The sequence below is a fragment of the Triticum aestivum genome, chromosome 1B (genome assembly GCF_018294505.1).
Source record: "Triticum aestivum cultivar Chinese Spring chromosome 1B, IWGSC CS RefSeq v2.1, whole genome shotgun sequence".
Taxonomy (NCBI): domain Eukaryota; kingdom Viridiplantae; phylum Streptophyta; class Magnoliopsida; order Poales; family Poaceae; genus Triticum; species Triticum aestivum.
In genome coordinates, this window is record NC_057795.1 from 543,355,468 (window position 1) to 543,379,205 (window position 23,738).

General features: G+C 50.5%; 2 protein-coding genes across 2 annotated transcripts; one reads left to right on the forward strand and one right to left on the reverse strand.

Annotated features, from left to right (window-relative positions):
- The first annotated feature begins 4,832 nt into the window (after window positions 1-4,832).
- LOC123137180 (NADH dehydrogenase [ubiquinone] 1 alpha subcomplex subunit 1) lies at window positions 4,833-7,266 on the forward strand. Its single transcript, XM_044556812.1, has 3 exons — window positions 4,833-5,119; window positions 5,219-5,302; window positions 6,982-7,266. The coding sequence occupies exons 1-2, from the start codon at window positions 5,003-5,005 to the stop codon at window positions 5,300-5,302; spliced, it is 201 nt and encodes a 66-aa protein (XP_044412747.1). The 5' UTR covers window positions 4,833-5,002; the 3' UTR covers window positions 6,982-7,266.
- Window positions 7,267-7,880: 614 nt separating this feature from the next.
- Window positions 7,881-10,339, reverse strand: LOC123094318 (uncharacterized). The gene is made up of 6 exons (XM_044516355.1): window positions 9,788-10,339; window positions 9,513-9,707; window positions 9,287-9,403; window positions 9,016-9,201; window positions 8,772-8,930; window positions 7,881-8,682 (listed from the first exon to the last, which is right to left on the reverse strand). Exons 1-6 carry the CDS (start codon window positions 10,217-10,219, stop codon window positions 8,029-8,031), a joined length of 1,743 nt encoding a protein of 580 aa, XP_044372290.1. The 5' UTR covers window positions 10,220-10,339; the 3' UTR covers window positions 7,881-8,028.
- Window positions 10,340-23,738: the final 13,399 nt, after the last annotated feature.

The following is a 23,738-nucleotide window of genomic DNA, read 5'->3' on the forward strand; positions in this document are numbered from 1 at the left end:
CGCTACAAGCAAGACTTTCTGGGCCTGGGAAATAATGGCAAATGGAATGATAAGCAGGCCGCCGCCGCAGTGACGAGTCATGAGCATGGCCGCAGTCGTTCCTACCCCATCGATCCTACGTGGTATATGGATACTGGAGCTACCAATCACCTCACCGGCGAGATGGGCAAGCTCTCTAATCAGGAGCCATATCGTGGTCATGATCAGGTGCACACCACCAGTGGAGCAGGTATGCGCATCTCCCATGTTGGTCAGGCCTCTCTCCTTACACACAATTTTCGCAAACTGCATCTTTCCAATGTCCTTCGTGTTCCCTCTGCTACGCATAGTTTGTTGTCCATTCCTCAACTTACTCGTGATAATAATGTCTTTGCTGAGTTTCACCGTTTTCGTTTCTTTATCAAGGATCGGGACACGAGGGCCGTTCTGCTTAGGGTCGTCTTCGCCATGTCCTGTATGCACTTGATGCGCTGCGCACACCTTCCATGCAGCAGTCTTCTCCTCAGGCGTTCAGTGGTGTTCGTGTGTCGCCTACACACTGGCATGCGCGCCTTGATCACCCTGCGACTTCTATAGTTCGTTATGTGTTGCATCATCATGAACTACCAGTTGTGTCCAATAAAACTGCTGAAACTATCTGTGATGCCTGTCAGTCATCAACTTACGTTTTCAGAGTCTAGTCGTGTTGTGAAACATCCTCTTGAGATTGTGTTTTCTGATGTATGGGGTCGTGCCCAGACGTCCGTTAGTGGTCACAATTATTATGTCAGTTTTATTGATGCTTATAGTCGGTTTACTTGGCTATATCTTATTCCGTGCTAGTCTGATGTGTTTGATGTTTTCATTCAGTTTCAAGCACACGTTGAACGTCTCCTTAAGCATAAAATCATCCATGTTCAATCCGACTGGGGGGGGGGGAGGGTGAATACCACAACCTCAACTCATTTTTTAACAAACTTGGGATTTCGCATCGTGTGTCATGTCCTCATACACATCAGTAGAATGGAGCTGCCGAACGTAAGCATCGCCATCTTGTTGAAACTGGCCTAACCTTGCTCGCTCATGCATCCGTTCCTTTTCAATTCTGGAGTGATGCTTTCTCCACAACCTGTTTTCTGATAAATAGGCTTCCCTCACGACTTCTGAAAATGCAAACCCCGCTTGAACTCTTGCTCAATGAAGTTCCAGACTACACATTCTTCAAAGTGTTCGAGTGTGCGTGTTGGCCTCACCTACGTCCATATAATAAGCGTAAGCTAGAGTTTCGGTCTAAGAAGTGTGTTTTTCTCGGGTATAGTTCCCTTCACAAAGGGTACAAGTGCCTCCATGTTCCTACAAATCGCGTCTACATCTCTCATGATGTTGTGTTTGATGAAAATTCGTTCCCTTTACGTGTATTTCTGACAAGATCTACCGTTCCCACACCACCAGTGCCCGCGTCTACACCTTCGCCTATTCAATCTGTGGATGTTGTATATGTCCCTGCGTTGCTTCCTAATCATGCTGCAGGTATTGGACGCGACGCTCGCCTTGAGCTCCTTGATGAACATGTCACGGACGTGGCTCACGATCGGGACGTGCATGTGCCATGCATGTCGGGTGGCACCCGCCAACCCGCCACCGCCTCGCTTGTGGAGGCTGCCCCACGGGCGCCGGTCTCGCCCTGCCCGATGCTTGCCCCACGGGCGCCGGTCTTGTCCGGCCCGATGCTGGCCTCGCCAGGCTCATGGGCGCCAGCCTCGCCCGGCTCCACACGGGCCTCGCCCGGCCCGACGGCTGCCGCCTCGCCTGGTTTGGTGCCGGCTTTACCCGACCTGCCGGTCCCGTCGCCTGGGCCGGCTGTCGCCTCGACTGGCCCAGGGGCGCCGTCGCCTGCCCTGGCCGGCCCCGTCTCGGTCTCCAGTGAGCCGGCCTGCCCTGTCTCGGCCTCCAGTGAGCCGGCCAGTCCCGTCTCGGCCTCCAGTGAGCCGGCCAGTCCCGTCTCGGCCTCCAGTGAGCCAGCCTCATCACCGTCACCTACTGCATCGGTACTGCCAACACAACCTGGTGTCACCCTTCGTCCTCAAACATAGAGCCAATCTTGTATTTTTCGTCCGAAGGAACGCAATGATGGGACTGTTGCATGGCTTGCTGCGTGCATGGCTCATACTGCTGCCGATCCCACTGCAGAGCCTCGTTATTTTCAGGCTGCACTGAGTATTCCTCACTGGCGTGCTGCAATGGAACAGGAGTTTTAGGCTCTACAAAAGAATGACACTTGGCAACTTGTCCCTCCAGTGTCTGGCGTCAACGTCATTGATTTCAAGTGGGTTTTTAAAGTCAAGAGACATGTTGATGGTTCTATAGAATGCTACAAGGCACGGCTAGTCTCCAAGGGCTCCAAATAGAGGTATGGTCTTGATTATGAAGACACATTCAGTCCGGTCATCAAGCCTACTACCATTCGTTTGCTGCTGTCTCTTGCTGTTACTCGAGGATGGTTTCTTTGTCAGCTCGATGTGCAGAACGCTTTCCTACATGGAATTCTGGAGGAGGTTTATATGCGTCAGCCGCCTGGTTTTGTTGATCCTGCACGTCCTCATCATCTCTGTCGTCTGGTTAACGTGTTGTCTGGACTCAAACAGACTCCTCGTGCGTGGCATGCTCGCCTTGGATCTGTTCTTCGGGCTCTTGGGTTTACTCCCTCCACTGCTGACACGTCTCTATTTCTACTACAGCGTCCTGAGGTTACGATGTATCTCCTGGTTTATGTTGATGACATCATTCTCATTAGTTCCTCCGATGCTGCTGCTGATCGTCTTGTGACTGCACTCAGTGGTGATTTTGCTATCAAGGATTTAGGTGCTCTGCATTTTTTCCTTGGTCTGGAGGTTTCACGGTCTTCAACTGGGTTGACTCTTACTTAGAAGAAGTACTCTTTGGAGTTGTTGCGGCGCGCTGGAATGCTCAAATGCAAACATGCTATCACTCCGATGTCTGCCACTGATCGGTTGTCTGCTCTTTATGGAGACTCTCTCTCGTCTGATGATGCTACTGAGTATCGCAGTCTCGTTGGTGGCCTGCAATACCTTACTATTACCAGGCCTGATATCTCCTATGCAGTCAACCATGTGTGTCAATTCCTGCATGCACCCAGGACTTCTCATTGGTCAGTTGTGAAGCGTATTTTGCGTTATGTCTGTCTTACTGCCTCCTATGGTTTGCTTCTTCAGCCTGCACCGTCGTGTGAGCTCTCAGCTTTTTCAGATGCAGATTGGTCTGGAAGCCCTGATGACAGGCGATCCGCGGGGGGGGGGGGGGGGGGGGGGGGGTTATGCGGTATTTCTGGGTCCTAACTTGATCGCCTGGAATGCTCGCAAGTAAGCAACAATGTCTCGCAGTAGTACTGAAGCTGAGTACAAAGCAGTTGCTGATGCGACTGCTGAGATCATATGGGTACAATCCTTATTGAGAGAGTTGAGAGTCCCTCAAGCTCGCCCTCCATTTCTGTGGTGTGACAACATCGGTGCTACATATCTATCATCTAATCCGGTGTTTCATGTTTGGACAAAGCACATTGAGGTTGACTATCATTTTGTTCGGGAACGTGTTGCACAGAAACTACTTTGTATCAAGTTCATCTCGTCGAAGGATCAACTTGCTGACATCTTCACAAAGCCTCTTCCACAACCACAGTTTGTAGGCTGTAGGCGCAATCTTAACTTGCTTTGTACTTCAGGCCATAGTTAAGATTGAGGGAGGGTGTTAGACTGTATATACGTAGCCTCTGTACACGTATTTTAACATTGTATTGTACCCTTGATACCTTTATATAATGAGGTAGCCACACCCTGTTTAACGTGTCGAGCAGTTTCCCAGACCTACGTTTTATAGAAACATCGACGAGACAGTTTACGTGTTGAGGAGTACAGCAAAGCTGGAGAGTGAGTATGGCGTCGGCGCGTTGCATCGTTGGAAACGGCGCAGCTTTGCAGCCCCCGAGAGGAGACATTGACAAAATAGTTTACGTGTTGGAGCAGTAGTAGTACGCTATCCTTTCAGGGAGGGACAAACACTCTGATGTGTAAATTGTGGTGTGGGCGGTCAGCCTCGTACTACTACGATGGGAAAAGAAAATAAGCAGAAAAAGAAACTACTACTACAGGATCCCGCGAGGGCATACGGAAGATACGCCCACGCACCTTGTTGTCACAGCCCGGTGGCGGTGGGGAAAGGGCTCCCGGCCCGAGACAAAAGCGCCATCTCCATCCGTCTCGCACGTCCCCGCCCGGTCTAGCTTTCCATGCTCGCTCTTGCTTCGTGCAAAGCAGCAATATTTTGGGGGCTTTCGGCACGGATCCAGGAGCCCTTGTCACCCACAGTATCACCCCTCCTCCTTTTCCATGATCCTGTTTAGTGTAAAAGAACGCTGGAGTAGTGGAGTGGTTCCAAGTTCCAACTTGCAACCCTTCCGGGATTCCATGAGCTGATGAGCACGACCACCGCACTGCCCAACTCCAGTTGACATTCTACGGAGTGGCCAACAACATTTTGCATAAAATTGTATTTCCTCCGTAAACTAATATAAGGGCATTTAGATCCTCTTGTATGATTATTTTCATAGCTTTTAGTGTGAAATTATTAAAATATTTAGATTTTTTTAGCGGAAAACACATTCATATTTCCCTCTATGACGCCATTAGCCCCAACCCATTTCCAACTGAAGGAAACCCTGACCCATTTTCAACTGAAGAAAACCCTGACCCATTTTCATTCGCAAAAAAGAAACCCTTACCCGTTTTCGTAAAAAAAAAAACTCGGTCAAGGATCCAATTTCTGGTTCGCCGAAGCCGGAAAGCCCGGCCCACGCAACTGGCCCAACGTTCTCCACTCACAGACCAAGTCCAGAGCCGCCCGTTCGCCGTCGCGACCTCAGTTCCCCACCCGCAACCGCTAGATAGCTCGCGAATCTGCTCCTCGTCGCCGTCCCCGATCCGTCCGTCGTCTCCCCGTACGGCCCCCGATGGCGAGGTTCCGGTTCCACTGGCTGGAGGCCATGCTGCCGCTGGGCATCATCGGCGGCTTCCTCTGCATCATGGGCAACGGCCAGTACTACATCCACAGGGCCGCGCACGGCAGGGTACCGCTCCCTTTCCCCATTTCTCTCTCTCCCCCGAATCCCGATCCGAGTCTCTCTCTCTTCTCGTTCTGACGCGGGCGTGTGGTTCGTTGGATGCAGCCGAAGCACATCGGGAACGACATGTGGGACGTCGCCATGGAGCGCCGTGACAAGAAGCTCGTCGACAAGCCCGCCGCCAACTAGGTGCGGATCTGATCCCATGCCTCCTGCATCTTCTGCCGGCGGCCCCTCTTGGGTTTCTGGGTGCTTGGCTCTGAGACGAAATTCTAGGGTTTGGTCTGGTGTTAAGTTTGAATAGTTCCCTTTTATTGTTGGATAGAGGTTTTTTGGGGGGGGGGGGGGGTGTTAAAAATTGGGAGTGTCTGGTGTGAATTTGCGCATTTATCCGTAGCTGGATTGTCATGTTGATTGTTAGTGCGTTGCAGATCACTGGAGACTTTTCTGATGCTGCTGCGCTGCTGTTATGCTTGACAGAATTGGATTGCAATGTGCTAGACTTGTACTGAATTTCTGATTTGGTTGGTACTGTATGGTAGCCCCATTTGCCCTGTCGAACTGATGGTACAGCTCGGGTTTTGCGTCATTTGAATGTAAGGCTAGTTTAGAAAATAGTATAGCACAGTGAGCTCCTTTGCAATGAGGTAAATGTCATCTGATTGGGTCTTTGAGGTGGGAGAAGTGGTACTTCGGGCTTGGCAGAGCTTCCTCTGGCCGTGTTCTCCAGTCGTCACAGTAGAGAATTAAACTGACTGCTTCTGTTTCCCAACTTGATTTATATAATTTTTTGAAGAATGTTGATCTAAGCAATTGCATTTATCTAAGTAGACCTCTCTCCAGTCTCACGTGAATCCCTATTGGCTGGCCGAAGAATGGAAACCATGATTTGTTTACACCTCTAGCAGACTTCTACGTGGCCTTAATGTCACATTGTTCCCTATTTTTCCTTTCATGATCTTGTTAATGCCCCATCCATTCTTGTTTCCCTCAATAGTATTGCCATTCCCATGCATCTGATCACTTAATGAATAACAGTAGCATTGATGATAGATCTTTGTTTAAACTGCTTACCACTTCACATCGCCTTGTTTGAGCAATATTCTTAAAAATGCAGTTGGAAGCTAACAACATAATATTAGCTTTATCTGAAACAATCTTGCCTTCCTCCCCACCTTTGCTTTTCGACCAACAAGTGCTGTTGACATCACACTACTCCACAAGATTTGTGTTGCCATATTGCTTTGCTTGATTAAATTCAGTAGTTGCTGTTAACTGATGTTAAGCCTCCCTTTTATGTCCGTGAGTTGGTGTCTCAGATTTTAGTTGGTCTCCCTCCTTGTAGTCTCCTATTATATTCATGTCTTAATAACCGGATCCAAGAAGTAATTTGCTGAATCCAGTTGTTCCTGTCCATAAATGTCTGATGATGTTCAGTTCCTTTTCACTCACATCTCCTGAAAGATAAAGTGCATATCAAATTCTTATTCAATAACTTGTAATCATCCATTGTGTATTGGTGTTTTTTTCGTTTTTTGATGGTTTCTAATCTGGAACAAAATTGTGTCTGACGGAATGTTCTCCACTTGGATATTCTAGAAGCAAATATCTGTGACATGTGTTTTCGTGATGTTTATGTTTTGTGCTTTGTCAAAGCTGGGTAATGAAAATTCACTTAATTGTCTAAAAAAAGGAACTGCGACGTGTGTGACTTGTAGTTATGAAGTAGCTTTTCTTTGGCTAGCACTTACTCTGAAACTTAGTACCTTTGTTCCTCTTTGTTTTCTCCTTATGTTAGGATGATCCTCACTGCTGATTCTTGTGAGTTTTACCATTAATCACTGAAAGAGCAATTCCTGTTTTTGTAGGATATGGATCAACAATTGAGCTTTCTTGGATGTTGACGAAGCTCTTTCAGAAGCTCAGAAATACTGCTGTGTAGTTTCCTTGTATCAATGGGAAACTGGGGCTTCTGTTTTTGTTTTTGGTTTCCCAACGTCGGATGAATAATGTGTACCTAAAGTTAATCAAACAAAATGTGGTTCCCTTGCAAATTATTTACCCTTTCCCACCTTGATTGATCGTGAACAATGTGTGGTGTTTGCTGTATCTATTATGGATTTTTATATGGATATACTTAATCTACCTGTTCATGAGATCCAAATTGGCTGGTAGAATTGTTCTGACCAGAGCTGAGTTGTGGCTCTTCAAAAACACTTTCTCGTGTATGGATGTGAGCGTTTGAATGATAGGCCTGGCGCAGCGACGAAGTACTCCCCACTTGTGCCAAGAGGTCTTGGGTTCTAACATTGCACTGGGGTAAGGCTGCCTCGTATAATCCTTTCCCGGAGCTTCTTACATTGTGTAAGGCTTGCCTTGTATGATCTTTCGCTAGACCCCACCTGGTGTGAGAGCTTCTAACATTAATCTAAAGCATCCGTTTCTAATTGTAGGGGCAACGTTTTACTGGATTTCCGCATTTATCACAGCTGCCTTAAACTGGCCTTAAGTGTGGCAGTAGCTTGTGCAAGAATGTTGTGGTTCTGAATGGAGCAACCAAAATCTGTAGATGAAGTTTTATGTGTTTCTGCTAGAGTTGATATTACTGTGCTGTTCGGTATCGCTCCGTTCCCCAACTCCGGCAGCGGAGTTGGGGGAGCTACAGTTCAGAATGGCGGAGTTGCAGTTTTCTGCTCTGCAGATTCCAGGAGCGGATGATTACCGAACAGGGCCTACATCAGGAACTAAGAATCACAGATCCATGGATATGATGCTCATATTATGTCTCACCTTGAACAGGCGAACTGGTAATTACACTGGGGAAAAAGGTAACAAATGAGACGAAGAGGCCTTCTCTACATGCGTGCGTGTACATACAGTACATGATTGTTTTAGCAAACACCAAAGGCCGCTCGTCAGTCTTGGCATTGCTGCTGCTGGGAGGCCTTCTCCGGCGAGCAATTATCTCGAATGGGGTTTGTCTGCTGTGAACCTTCATCTTCCTTTGGACTCCGGTGCATGGGCGACCCGGCAACTCCGATGGCAGCGTTGCTGCTGTTGTCTGTGCTCCTCGACTCCGGCGCATTGTCGGTGCAGGGAGATGCAACCGGCACATTGTCAGTGCGGCGAGAGGGCGACTGTGGGACAGTAACTGGCACATTGTCGGTGCGGCGAGAGGGCGACTGGGGGGCAGCAACCGGTGCATTGTCGGTGCGATGTGAGGGAGACTTGGGGGCAGGAACAGCCGCATTGTCGGTGCGGCGAGAGGGCGGCTGTGGGGCAGCAACATGCACATTGTCGGTGTGATGTGAGGGGGGCTTGGGAGGGGCAGTGCCGGGGTTGGCCGGTGTGTCGTGCTCGGCCTCTTCCTCCTCCTCGTATTCTTCTTCTTCCTCCTCGTATTCTTCTTCTTCTTCTTCCTCCTCGATGATGTCCTCTTGGAGGCCGACCACGGTTAGCTGGTTGAGGTCGACGATCTCCCGCAGGAACCGGTTCTCCCTGGCGTACACCGTGTTCTCGGTGGCCAGCCGCGCCTTCTCCGCCAGCAGCGTCTCCAGCTGCTTCCGTACCTGCGCAGCAATCAACCATGTCTTTCAGGAGTACGAATGGCCGGTGCAAGGAGGAGGAGGGAGTGGCCAACCACAACATGTATGTATACCAGGTCCTCGTTGGCGGCGTGGTCGTTGTTGCCGGCCCGGTGCAGGCGGGTCTCCTCCTCCAGCTGCGCGCACCGCTCCTTGGAGAAGGCCAGGTCGGCGTTCACCGTCTTGAGCTCCCGCTGCAGCAGCTTCACCTTGGCCGCCATCACGTTCGCCACCTGATCCACGGCGGGAGCTGCTCTTATTCCATAACAAAAGAAACCCCAACACCAACGCACGCACGCAAAAGAGGAGGCACCTTACGTCGCGAGAAGCTTTGATCTGGGGCGACTCGAAGTCGGTCATCATCGGCGACATGAGGTCGGGGGTGCCCAGGTTCAGGTGGGCGCTCCGCATGTCCACGCTGCACGTCTTCCTCCTGATCTGCAGCTTCCTCCCCACCACCGCCGGCGTCCTGCTCTCCGCCATCGTCGCCGCATGCAGGCCCTCCTGCAAAACCGTCCCCGTCGATCAATCTTCATGCCCTGACAAGTCGACGATCTCTGCCACGCTGGAATTAACCAAATGGACTTGCCTCCAGCGCATTCTTGATGTGCCCTCCCATGTCGAACTTCGGCCCTTCCGATCCGTGCTGGAACGTAGGGCTCTCCGACTTCCGGACCGGGTCGTAGGACCACCGTGATTGAGCTTGCTGATGATGAGGTGAGAAATGTTGGGAGGCAAATCAAGCTTAAATGGAGTGGATGACATGGTGAAGGCAGCATTTGCATATTTCCATGGAACAGGTGACCGATCCTTACCGGACTGCCGGCTGATGTGGCCAGAGGCTGGCTCCGGGCCTCCTCTGTGGGGGCACTTTCGTCGAGCATGGCCTTAGCTTGCTGCGCCAGAAGCCCCCACAGTCCTTGCTTCGTCTCGTCTTTCTTCACTGGTGAAAGCTTGGAGTCGTCGTTCGTGGCGCTCGACGTGGACGTGTACAGCATGGTCACAGGATCCTGCGAGGTCTCAGAGCAGATGGTTGCTCAGGCATCTGATTCGGCAACGGCGACGGAGGAGATGGGAGAAAGGGGCGCACCTGCGCGAACATGTCGTTCTGCCGGCCGGAGCGCGGGGACGCCCGTGGGGACGTCGACGTGATGGGGTCATTCGGCCGGCCGGAGCGCGGGGACACGCGCAGGGACGACGACGTGGCGGGGTCAGCCGCCCGGGCGGCGCGCGGGGACACCCGCAGGGACGACGACGTGACGGGGTCACTCGGCCGGGCGGCGAGCGGGGACGAGGAGGATGCAGTGAAGCGCTCGGCGAGCGCCTGCATGTCCCCGCGCGCGGCGGAGGCGAGCAGGGTCTGCGCCGCCAGGGAGCGGTCGGGCCGGCGGCTGTCGTCGGCGAAGCGGGTGGCGCGCGGGGACGCGGTGGCGGGCGACGCGGAGTCGCCCGGCGACGGCTGGCGGTGGTCCTCCACGAAGGTGTTCGACCGCTGGATGCCCTGCTTCCTCCGGTACGCCATCGCCGCGCGCTGCCGCTCTTGGATGGAGTCGCAGTCCTACCGTGCCAAGCATAGGTGGTGGTGCTGCGGTGCTCTCTTCCGTGGCATGGGTAGCTGCCATTCCACGCGCGGGCAGGGGGTAAGGGGCAAGCCATGGCCGTTGCTTCGTAACTAACTCGCCCGCGTTTTTAGGCCGCGCGTGGGGCCATCCAGCACCCGTCTGCTCGTTTTTGACGTGAATTTTCATTCGTAATCATATACTCCGTAATAGAGTAGGATACATTGTACTATACATAGCTATTTGAACATTCGATATATGTATTTGGCAACCCTGTGCCCGATTACAAAACTGCCACACCACTCGGTGTCCCTTCGGTCAGCATCACAGCATGATCCACTTTTTTCGGTTCTTCCACTCCTTCCCCGCGCTCGTCCTCTCCTTCAGGCGATGTCGCGTCGCGGCTCACATATAGTGGTCGCCGCCTCGCCGCCGCCGCCCGTCCGACGGCAAGCCATGGCGTCGCTGCTGCTGCGCAAGGTGTCGGGCTCCGTGCCGCACCGCACGACCCGGACGCCTCCTCATCGTCCTACCACAGCGCCATGCGAGTTCCGCCGGTGCTCGCCTATGTGCGTTGCCGCCCTGGACGCCGGCGAGCGCGCGTACGTGCAGCAGCACATGCACCTTTCGACGACGAGTCTCGGAGGAGGATGGGGTACTCCCAATTCCAACCGTGACGGCAATCAATCGGTGGCACCGACGGAACGCCGGACGTAGAGGCCGGTAGAGGCGAGCTCACGAGGCTCGGCCGCTCCCCCTCTTGCAGTCATGCAGGTCAGGGGCTGCTCCTGCCGCCCAGCACATGGTCCCGGCTCCCCTTGCGTCCTTGTCGCCGGCGTGGCTTGGTAAGAAAAGGAAGGATGGGAGAGATCAGGATTGACTTGCACCCCCTTGTGAGCTTGATTCGCCGGTGCAGTTGACGAGAAGAAAAGAGAGAGGAGAGATTCATGGAATGGATTCGCCGGTGCCTTCAAATCAAATCAAAGGGGAAAATGGCCGGGATTCGAGTCGCCGGAGTTGGAGAGGAGCTCGCGGTGGTCGATCTCATCTCAGAAGGTACAAGTAGTGTGCAAGTTGAAAGAGATCACATGATGTGGTGTAGCCCAGTTGGTTGTTATTGCTAAATTAATTGTGGGAGGTTGTGGGTTCGATTCCCCTCCTATTGCATTTTTTCGCTTTTTTCAAACTGTTGTGCAGAATCGCGATGGGCCCGCCCCCGGCGGGGGATCCGGGTTGCCTGGAAATCAGGAGAAGGGAGGGGTTCGTGCCGGGGGAGGGGGTGATCGGGATGGCCCAGAAAATCGGGAGTGATGGGCTTCGTACGACACGAGGGGCTGCTGTGATTTTTGCGATCGGGATGGGATGGGTTTCGTACGATACAAGGGGGTGTGGTGATTTTTGTAATCTGGCACACGGTTGCCAGTTATCATAGTCCTTGAACATTTTAACATTCTTTGGCTGAAGGTCTGAACTCTGAACTAGCAATAGCTCCAACGGAGAGATGCTAGACACACGGACTTGCTACAGGGCGTTTACGGAGTGGTTAAAGGTGATTGGTTTGAATTAGATTAAGTGAGGCGGCCCCCTAGTGAAAAATTAGGAGAGGGGGGAGGGGGGGGGAGCTGGCAATTAGAGAAGAGCATGAAGCAGGGTCCGTGAAAGTCCGTTGCGGGAGTCCCGTGTGTATAGAATTATCAGCTCCAACGTCTGTCGCCACCTTGCCTATTATTTCCAGCGGTAAGAGCATCTACAACCGGGCGTCCCATATCCATCTCATACGCCCGGGCAAACTGTCTGGTCATTGACCGGTCACAAAATACCGACCTGACCGGAGCTCTCAAACGGGCCTCAAATGCCCGGGCTGACCAGCACCCCTCATATCTGTTTCAAATGTAGGGCGGATATGAGGCGTCTCGGGCATGCCCGGACGCGTCCGCCTGACAAGCCCGACCCATCACCGACCCCACGGATGTCCCACAAAAAAACCTCATCGGGCTCATCGCTCTGAAACCCTAGCTCACTCACTCTCCTCTCTCGCTCCATGCTTTCTTCTCCCCGCACCGATTCCGATCGAATCCGGTGCAATGTCGAGCTCCGGCAGCTGCTCCGACGACGTGCTGGATCCGGAGTATGAGCTTGCCCTCCGCATCGCCTTGGAGCGGTCCAAGATGGAGGCTGGGGGCAGCACCGGATCTGCAGCCTTGCCGCAGTTGCAACTTTCCCATTAGCATAGCTCAGACGTCGATGCTGGCCCCTCCCGGCCCAGGGCAGCTCCGATAGGCGGCCTGCACAATCCGCGCCTCCCCTACCCGTCCCCTGGCCCCGCCGGCTGCTGCTCCCCTTCGTGGGTAGCGGTGGGTGCTTGTGCCCGTCCCGCCGGCCTAGACGCGCACGACGGAATCGGAGGCGCGCGCCGCCCGCTGCGAGAGGCGGCGGGCAAGGGAGAGAGACACTGCAGAGAGCTCTGTCTGCCACCGTCGAGGGGTATCAACGGAGCCTGACGAGGACGCACGGCTCCTCGCGTGGGTCTACCGCCAGTCACTTATGACGGCGGAGACACACGCTTGACGGCTTCCTGGAAGAACGCGAAGGCTCTCCGACTTGCCATCGAGCATTCCGAGCAGGAGGCGAAGGAGACGGCTCGGCTGGCCAAGCTCAGGCGCCAGCAGGACCGGGCCTTCCAGTGCCTCAAGGGCCTCGTCATCGTCTCCTCCTCCTCGTCTGACGAATCAGATGATCCTCCACCAGCCGCTGACGGCTACAGCTACACCGACGACCAGAAGGCCGACCCGGAAGTGGCAAAGTTCAATTTCATTTCAAGTTTTAGATGTAGTATAAGTTGTCTGTCGTTGATGTGAACTGTCACTACTAGGAAAAGGCTTATACATAGAAGTTTACCAGCAACGTGTGTTTTGGCGCCCACGCTACTGATAATTACCAGTAGCGTGTGTTACAAAGAACGCTACTGGTACGACTTAGCAGTAGCTTTGGTTTCTAGAGAGCACACCACTGGTAAGTTAGCCACACCACACCCCCCGGCCAAAAGATAGTAGCAGTGTTGGTACCCTAACAAGCGCTACTGTTAATAAAATAGCAGTAGCGCTGGCCAACAAAGAAGCGCTACTGCTACTTCTTCTATGTGTAATCTTTTATTAGTAGCGTATTTTTTAGGCAAGCACTATAGCTAGTTTTATGTACGAGTAGATATTTTGGCTGGCACACATAGCAGTAGCGCGCTTTGGTGCCCCACGCTACTGCTATGGTCGCCAACCAAAATATCTGCCACCTTCCCCCCTCTTCTTCCTCCCCCTTTCTTTCTCCCCCTCCCTCTTGCACTTGCTTGTTCTTCAATGCTTCCCCCTCTTCTTTGCCCCTCCTCCCCCTCCATTAATGCCCTCCCTCCTCCCTCTCATAGATCTCTCTCTCTCCCTAGCTAGTTGGAGCTATATTTATTATGTAGGTACCTCACTATCTAGAGCTAAGAAGGTGCTCGATATCCCTCTCGACAAATAGGTGAGCAAAAAAAGAGTTGTGCAAGAATGGAAATATGTGTGTTTGCGATTAGGACCGAAACTATGTGCGATATGAATATACCGAATTGTGTGTGGCATGTGAGTGACATGAGTTGCCTATGTTTTGCCGAAATGTTGATTCAATTCCGTTTCGGTGAATTTCGGGCAAACTCAATATGTCCTATGTTTAGGGAAGGTCATGCCGAATTTTTGTATGAATTTGATCCATGCATGCATATATACGTGGTTATAATATTTGCTCCACGCGCATGTGATCATGAAGGTCAATGGAAGGATGGTGGAAAGATACTGGCAATCCGCTGTGGATGACATGTATGAAAAAAGACTGAAGGATGTTTTATGTCCGTGTCAAAATTGCAAAGGAAGAGTCAGGCTCGACCCCTTTCAGGGTGGTAAATTCAAGGCGCACTTGCTCATGCATGGTCTCATGCATGGCCATACTCGGTGGATAAGTGAAGATGATGATGATGAGGAGGACGTCGACGGGGCAGGAAATAACGACATGGGGCCACCATATGAAGAGATGACCGATTATGTGCCCGAAGAGGAAGACAACCTCGGAAATGTCGATGGTGAAGAGGAAGTTCAAGGCGAAGAAGACGCAGACACGCCGCCGTCTTCTTTGCTACTAAGTTCAGCCATGCGGGACCCACATGTTCGAGACCTACTTCGCAAGAAGACGAGTAGCTACAGAGCTGCTTCAAGAGAGGAGGCCAAACTGGCGCAACTGGAGGTAGACTCGATGGCTCCTTTGTATGATGGTTGCAATCCCGAGGTGACCTACTTGAGTTTCACACCAGAACTTATAAAGACGAAGGCAAAAATAAATGGACATATACAAGCCTGGATGAGCTTCTGAAGTATCTAAAGAAGGTTCTTCCCGCGGGAAGCCTGTGTCCTACTAGTGTCGAGGAGGCGAAGAAAATCGTGTGCCCTCTTGATCTGCCAAATATTAGATATCACACATGCATCAATGATTGCATCATATATCAGAATGAGCACGTGGAAAAAACCATCTGTCCAAAGTGCAATGCTTCATGATATAAAAAGGCCAGAAAGAAAGCTCTACAGAAAGTTGTATGGTACTTTTCGATCACTCCGCGTCTACAGCGGTATTTCGTAGTTCCTAAGGAAGCAAAGCTTATGCGCTGGCACACGGAGAGGGTAAAGCCAAATGACGGAGATGAGCCAAAGCTGAGACACCTCGTAGATGCTAGCAAGTGGAGAGCATTAAATGCTGAATTTGAATTTTTCGCGAATGATCCAAGGAACATCGTGCTTGGCGCTAGTAGTGATGGCATGAATCCATTTGGCAACCAGAACACCAATCATAGCACATGGCCCATGTTTGTATGGATGTACAACCTCCCCCATGGTTGTGCATGAAGGAAAAATACATACACATGGCTATGCTTATTCAAGGGCCGAGACAACCGAGAAATGATATAAATCTGTATCTCGGGTTGCTGAAAGAGGAGCTACATACCTTATGGAAAACGCTGGCCAAGACATGGGATGCAAGCAAAGGAGAGTATTTCTACATGAGAGCCGCGCTGATCATGGCGATGCAGGACTATCTCGGTTACGGCTATCTCTCTGGCCAGGTGTGCCATGGATATTGCGGATGCACGAGGTGCATGGATGATACAACTTCCCTGCAGCTATCGAAAGATGGCGGGTCTTCGAAAATCATGTACATGGGGCATCGGAGATGGCTCGAGAAGGATGGCCCATGGAGAAAGCATAGAGATCTATTCAATGGTAAGGCTGAGCATCGAGGTCCTCCACATAAGCGTAGCGGTGCAGAAATATATGAGTTATTGAAGAACTGGGAAGAGTGCCCCTCGCCGGGAAAGATGAAGAAAAAGGCGCTGGAGCCCCTGCTAAAGATATGGAAGACGAGATCTGTTTTCTGGGACTTGGAATACTGGCCCATACTTGACACGCCTCATAGCCTTGATCAAATGCATATCACAAAAAATATCATTGAGAGTTTGCTTGGAACATTGATGAACATGCCGGAGAGGACCAAGGATGGGTCGAAGGCAAGAAAAGACTTGGAGTTTTTGAATATCAGGAAATATCTCCAAATGCCCGGTAAAAGGTCAGAGGAGACGGAGACGGAAGATAGGGGCAAAAAAGTAAACAAGAAGGAAGAACAATATTGCCCCCCCTCTTGCTTCACCTTAGATCCGAAGGAGGTCGATGAATTGTTCAAGTGCCTTGCTGGAATCAAAGTTAGTTCCGGATACTGTGGGAAGATAAGCAGATATCTGGACACTAAGAAAAAAAGGTTCAGTGGGATGGAGTCTCACGACTGTCATGTGATGATGACGCAGTTACTCCCGGTTGCACTTAGAGGGATTATGGACACACATGTGCGTGAGACGCTTACTGACCTCTGCCACTTTTTTGATGCTATCTCTCAAAAGTCGATCAGTGTGAAGCAACTCCATAGGCTATAGGAAGAGATCGTTGTCATACTGAATGAGCTAGAGATGTACTTCGTGCCCGCGTTTTGCCCTGGGAGGCGCTATAGCTAAGAAAAAGAAAAAGAAAAAGAAAGGAAGTTTTGCAAAATGAAATGAAAAGAAAAAGAAAAAGAAAAAGAAAAGGAACTAATAAAAAAAGAAAGAAAAATAAAAAAATAAAAAAAATAAATAAATTTAGCAGTAGCGCGTTTTACCCTGGGAGGCGCTATAGCTAAGAAACGAAAAATAAAAAAATAAAAAAAATAAAGAAAAAAAGTTAGCAGTAGCGTGTTTTATCCTGGGAAGCGCTATAGCTAAGAAAAAGAAAAATAAAAAAATAAAAAATAAAAAAAGAAAAAAAATTTAGCAGTAGCGCGTTTTTGCTAGGCCAGCGCTATAGCTAACTTAGCTATAGCGCATTTTGCCAACACGCGCTATAGCCAAGCTGCCTACAACACCGGTCTGCTAGCTCCCCTCTTTCGTGTCTCTCACTCGCGCCGCTCGTCGATCCCCTTTTCTCTGACACCATCGCCGCCGCCGCACCGCCGCCGCCGCACCACCCATGCCGCCGCCGATGCCGGACTCGATGCCAGCCCCGACCCTGACGCCGGCCACCGACCCCCTCCCGCTCCAGTATGGCCCCCCGTCCCCTCTTCCTTCCTCTCCGACCCCTCAGCCCCGACTCTCTCTTTCTCTCTGACCCCTTCCCGCTCCGGTATGTCTCTGCAGAGGCTCAGCGACCCCGACCCCTCAGCCCCGGCGACCCCGGCGCCGGCCACCGACCCCGACCCCTCAACGCCTCCCTCCGTGAAGCAGCCGGCGACGCCCAACAACACCAGCAAGCACTTCGTGGACAGGTGCCTTTCCCTCCCCTCTCTATTGCTAGAACGTTCTTACTTGATTTGATCCAATGGCTTGTTATCGATGCAAGCTGAGGTTTGAGCAAGCAAGGATTGCTGGCATTATGAATTTAACTTGGTTGGCTACAATTCTGTAGCACTAGTAAATTCATGTTTGTTGGTGCAGTTTTTAGGAGAAAAATGAAAATGAGTAAATGAAAATGAAAGTACCCATATGTTTCTAGGAAGGATATGCATGTTAATATGCTTGTTTTTTATCTTGTTGCTAGAGTAAATGAAAATGAGTGTTTATTTTGTTGATAGAGTAAATTTGGTCTCTCTGTAGATCGACAAGGAGGAGAAGGACCCCCTCTGCCCCGGCGACCCCGACGCCACCCCCTCAGCCCTAGTAAGCCCTGACCCCGACGCCACCCCCTCAGCCCTGGCGACCCTGACCCCGACGCGCGGTGAGCCACCCCTCCTTTCCTGTTGTTCTTTAGTTAGGGCCAATTGAGGATTTTTAAAAATTCTTCTATTGCCTAAACTAAAGTGATGCACTTGATGTTGTGAGACTTGATCATTGTTGCACACCTCTGGGTAATGTGAATCCACTTGACATGCATGTGATGACACACATCACTTCAGCACATAGTGCTTATTGTCATTTGCAGGGAAACCGATTGCTAAGTGATCTATGTTTTGCCGGAAATGTTGATTCATTTCCATTTCGGCAAATTTCAGGTGCTCTATATGTGCACTTTCTAGCAAAGGTCATGCCAAAATTTTCCGTGAATTTCGGCATGACTTGTGCTAGAAAGTTGGACATATCGAGTGCTCGAGATTTGTCGCGACGGGAATGAAACGACATTTCAGGCAAAACAAAGGTCACTTTTTTGTCATTATTCACTTTATTATATAAAGCTCGATAATTTAACGACTATGACATTGAACCCTAGGAAACATGACCGACACCGATGAGGCCGGAGGTTCTCAGTCCCAATTAGGTCGAGCACACGCCTACCTCGAATTTCTGGTGGATCAGGAGAGATAGCAAGCTGGTCAGGACCCCCTTGTCATGACGGAGGACGACGGTGGTGGCGCCGGCACCGACACTGATGCCACCAACGACACCGGCACTGAGACTGGCGCTGATGATGTTGCTAACTATAGCACGGAAGGTGGGACCTCCCAAGCCAGTGAGGGAAAGAAGGAAAAGAGGACACGACACCCAAATGAGCTCGGCACTATAAGACTGGTTGTCACGGCGGTGCACCCTGGCGAGTTCGAGCCAATAGAGCCGCGAGAAGTGGCAGCGTGTTACGGAAACCAACTAGCATGCATCCTATGTGATACCGCTAACATCAACACCACAAAAATACGGAAGAATGAACATTTGAAGAAGCTGCTCCTAACTAGGCTGCACGCAACGGTTGGAATGACGATGTTGACCCACAGGATGATGATGCCACAAAAAAAATCAACAACAAAGCCCTAGGGAAGTTCAGCAACACATTGAGCGCTTGGAAAACTAGGGTGAAAAAGGCGATTCAAGTAGACCATGAAACCTACGCCGAGATTGTTGCAGACAATCTGAAAATTATGATAGAGGACTTTGAAAAGTTCAAGGAGACTTGCAATAAAGAAGCTGCCAAGGCCAGGTCGGAGAGAGGCAAGCAGCTGCAGGCAAAGAACATGGGGAACCACCGCCTTGGAAGTCGTGGTTACACGGGAAAGAGGCCTGTGTGGGCTAAGGAGGACGCATAACGTGAACGTCAGGGGATCCCAGACCCATTGGCTGAGTTCACCGACCAGCAGGAGCACGACTTCATCAGGGCCCGATTCTCGTGGGACCCCAAGAAAAAGATTTTTTTCACCGATGGGCCAACTTGGAAATTCATGAGAATACTGGTAATTATCCTTTTACCACCTTACATATTAGGTTCTGATCAACGAAGTCTACTACATTCTAGTCGCATTCGTAAATGATTCACAGTCCATTTTGCAGAGAGAGCAACACAAGCTTGCGGCCGAGAGCGACTCGTCGACTCAGTCGACTTAGTCGTCGGTGAAGTACAAGTGGGACACTCCTTTCAACCGTGCCATGAACATAATGATGGGACACCCTCCCGGCCAGCGGCCGCAATATGGACGTGTGCACGGCGCCGGGGATGGTGCCACGTGGAAGTACTATTATAGCAAGGACCCCGAGGCCAAAAGATAGAGAAAGAAGTTTAGTCAAGTGACTATCAACGAGAAGGTGGCACGGGCGATGGAGAAAGCAAAAGCTGAGATAATGGCTGCCTGTAGGCATGATATGGCGGCTGCCTTTACAAGCTTGATTCCAACTGTGGTCACATGGGCACAACAAAACCCAAACGCGCCACCAAGTGATTTTCCCATGCCCAGCTTCACCGGGAGCATCTCAATGAACACCGGACCCATACCCGTACCTAGTATGGCAACCGCACCTGCACCCGCACCTCCTCCAGCACCTGCTCCTGCACCCAGCTATCACAGCAGCCCTAGCTCCGTCTCTGGCTTGAATGCCGGGCCTGTTGGAAATATGCCCTAGAGGCAATAATAAAAGGATTATTATTATATTTCCTTGTTCATGATAATTGTCTTTTATTCATGCTATAATTGTATTATCCGGAAATCGTAATACACGTGTGAATACATAGACCACAATACGTCCCTAGTAAGCCTCTAGTTGACTAGCTCGTTGGTCAACAGATAGTTATGGTTTCCTGACTATGGACATTAGATGTCGTTGACAACGGGATCACATCATTAGGAGAATGATGTGATGGACAAGACCCAATCCTAAGCATAGCACACGATCGTGTAGTTCGTTTTGCTAGAGCTTTTCCAATGTCAAGTATCTCTTCCTTAGACCATGAGATCGTGTAACTCCCGGATACTGTAGGAGTGCTTTGGGTGTACCAAATGTCACAACGTAACTGGGTGACTATAAAGGTGCACTACAGGTATCTCCAAAAGTGTCTGTTGGGTTGACACGGATCGAGACTGGGATTTGTCACTCCGTATGACGGAGAGGTATCTCTGGGCCCACTCGGTAATGCATCATCATAATGAGCTCAAAGTGACCAAGTGTTTGGTCACGGGATCATGCATTACAGTACGAGTAAAGTGACTTGCCGGTAACGAGACTGAACGAGGTATTGGGATACCGACGATCGAGTCTTGGGCATGTAACGTACCGATTGACGAAGGGAATTGTATACGGGGTTGATTGAATCCTCGACATCGTGGTTCATCCGATGAGATAATCGAGGTGCATGTGGGCCAACATGGGTATCTAGATCCCGCTGTTGGTTATTGACCGGAGAGCCATCTCGGTCATGTCTGCATGTCTCCCGAACCCGTAAGGTTCGGTGACGCTAGGGTTATTAGGAAGACTTGTATGTGATTACCGAATGTTGTTCGGAGTCCCGGATGAGATCCCGGACGTCACGAGGAGTTCCAGAATGGTCCGAAGGTGAAGATTTATATATGGGAAGTTGTCATACGGACATCGGAAAGTTTCGGGGGCATATCAATATTGTACCGGGACCACCGGAGGGGTTCCGGGGGTCCACCGGGAGGGGCCACCCCTCTCGGAGGGCCTCATGGGACGCAAGGGGCAGGGAACCAGCCCCTGGAGGGCTGGGCGCCCCCCTTGGGCCCATGCGCCTAGGGCTAGGGGGGGGGAACCCTAGTGGGGGCGCCCCCCTTGCTTGGGGGGCAAGCCCCCCTCCCTGGCCGCCGCTCCCCCTCTAGATCTCATCTAGAGGGGGCCGCCCCCCTTCCCCCTTCCCCTATAAATAGAGGGGCGAGGGGAGGGCTGAACACCTGATCCAAGGCGCAGCCCCTCCCCTCCCCAACACCTCTTCTCCTCCGTTGAGTGCTTGGCGAAGCCCTGTCGGAGTACTGCCTCTCCACCATCATCACGCCGTCGTGCTGCTGCTGGAGCCTTCTTCCTCAACCTCTCCTTCCCCCTTGCTGGATCAAGAAGGAGGAGACGTCATTCGCTCCGTACGTGTGTTGAACGCGGAGGTGCTGTCCGTTCAGCACTTGGTCATCGGTGATTTGGATCACGGTGAGTACAACTCCATCATCCCCGTTCCCTTGAACGCTTCCGCACGCGATCTACAAGTGGTATGTAGATGCAATCTCTCTCCCATGACTCGTTGCTTAGATGAACTCATAGATGGATCTTGGTGAAACCGTAGGAAATTTTTTAATTTTCTGCAACGTTCCCCAACAGGGCCGTCGACATTGGCTGAGCTCGAAGCCCTCACGGTAAATACGCGTCGCACCTTCATCAACTCAACTAATTAACTAATATTCAGTTGCCGTTCTTTTTGGATCTCTGACGCCGCACATATATGTCTTTGTAGGCTGACTCCACTCCGTGCACCCTCCTTTACCATATGAAGGGTGGGTTGGTGGATGTGGGGAAGGGTACTATAGTGAAGCCCAAGGATCAATTGTTCCACCGCTGGCAGATGCCTGATAATGCCTTAAGGGTCTCCGTGGCAAGTGTGAAAGCAGGCTACGAGGGTTTCCCTCGTCCGATACAAACCGATGGAGAAGATGACGAGACCCCCACGCAGCTTGGCCAATGCAAAAATTGGCCGATCCCGTGGCCGAAAAATCTTCTTCATGTCGAGGTGGTCAGGAGCACAACGGGAACTTGATACGTCTCCATCGTATCTATAATTTTTGATTGTTCCATGCCAATATTATTCAACTTTCATATACTTTTGGCAACTTTTTATATTATTTTTGGGACTAACATATTGATCCAGTGCCTAGTGCCAGTTCCTGTTTGTTGCATGTTTTATGTTTCGCAGAAACCCAATATCAAACACAGTCCAAACGGGATTAAAAGGAAAGAGAATTATTTTGGAATATTTGTGATTTTTGGGAAGAAGAATCAACGCGAGACGGTGCCCGAGGGGGCCAGGAGATATGGGGCGCGCCCCAGGGAGGCAGGCGCGCCCTAGACTCTCCTGGGCATCCCTTAAGGTGGTTGACGCCCTTATTTTTCCGCAAGAAAGCTAATTTTATGAGAAAAATCTGGGCGAAAGATTCACCCCAATCGGAGTTACGGATCTCCGGATATAAAAGAAACGGTGAAGGGGTAGAATGTGGGAACGCAGAAACAGAGAGAGACAGAGAGATAGATCCAATCTCGGAGGGGCTCTCGCCCCTACCACGCCATGGGAGCCAAGGACCAGAGGGGAAACCCTTCTCCCATCTAGGGAGAAGGTCAAGGAAGAAGAAGAAGAAGGGGGGCCCTCTCCCCCTTGCTTCCGGTGGCGCCGGAACGCCGCCAGGGGCCATCATCATCACCGCGATCTACACCAACACCTCTGCCATCTTCACCAACATCTCCATCACCTTACCCCATCTATCTACAGCGGTCCACTCTCCCGCAACCCGCTGTACCCTCTACTTGAACATGGTGCTTTATGCTTCATATTATTATCCAATGATGTGTTGCCATCCTATGATGTCTGAGTAGATTTTCGTTGTCCTATCGGTGATTGATGAATTGCTATGATTGGTTTGAGTTGCATGTTTTATTATTGGTGCTGTCCTATTGTGCCCTCTGTGTTGCGCAAGCGTGAGGGATTCCCGCTGTAGGGTTTGCAATATGTTTATGATTTGCTTATGGTGGGTGGCGTGAGTGACAGAAGCACAAACCCAAGTAAGTAGGTTGTTTGCGTATGGGATAAAGGGGACTTGATACTTTAATGCTATGGTTGGGTTTTACCTTAATGATCTTTAGTAGTTGCGGATGCTTGCTAGAGTTCCAATCATAAGTGCATATGATCCAAGAAGAGTAAGTGTGTTAGCTTATGCCTCTCCCTCAAATAAAATTGCAATAGTGATTATCTGTCTAGTAAAGTAGTCAATTGCTTAGGGACAATTCCACAACTCCTACCACCACTTTTCCACACTCGCTATATTTACTTTATTGCTTCTTTATCTAAACAACCCCTACTTTTTATTTACGTGTTCTTTATATTCTTGCAAACCTATCCAACAACACCTACAAAGTCCTTCTAGTTTCATACTTGTTCTAGGTAAAGCGAACACTAAGTGTGCGTAGAGTCGTATCAGTGACAGATAGGACTTGAGAGAATATTTGTTCTACCTTTAGCTCCTCGTTGGGTTCGACACTCTTACTTATCGAAAGAGGCTACAATTATCCCGTATACTTGCGGGTTATCAAGACCTTTTTCTGGCGCCGTTGCCGGGGAGTCATAGCGTGGGGTGAATATTCTCGTGTGTGCTTGTTTGCTTTATCACTAAGTAATTTTTATTTGCTGTTCTTAGTTGTTCTCTATCTTTAGTTATGGATATGGAACACGAAATACCAAAAAAATTAGGTGTACTTGCTACTCATGGAGATGGGGAACCTCCTAAAACCCTCGATGCTCGTTATGTTCAAGATATTATGTACTACTTTGATAATCCTAAGAAAACCCCATTCAATTATGTTATGGGAGACACGTTGGATCAATGTGAATACTTTAGGCATTATCGCTTGACACAAAAAGGGAAACTATTATGGGATCAAATTCATATATTACGTTGGTATGCTCGTCAACTATGCTTGATACATGA

Excerpts from the sequence above, each read along its gene's own strand:
- LOC123137180 (XM_044556812.1), top strand. The coding sequence starts at position 5,003 with ATGGCGAGGTTCCGGTTCCACTGGCTGGAGGCCATGCTGCCGCTGGGC. Across the intron at positions 5,120-5,218 it reads ACAGGGCCGCGCACGGCAGG|CCGAAGCACATCGGGAACGA; the intron begins GTACCGCTCCCT and ends CGTTGGATGCAG.
- LOC123094318 (XM_044516355.1), bottom strand. The coding sequence starts at position 10,219 with ATGGCGTACCGGAGGAAGCAGGGCATCCAGCGGTCGAACACCTTCGTG. Across the intron at positions 9,404-9,512 it reads CCACATCAGCCGGCAGTCCG|CAAGCTCAATCACGGTGGTC; the intron begins GTAAGGATCGGT and ends CCTCATCATCAG. Across the intron at positions 8,931-9,015 it reads AGATCAAAGCTTCTCGCGAC|GTGGCGAACGTGATGGCGGC; the intron begins GTAAGGTGCCTC and ends GCCGTGGATCAG.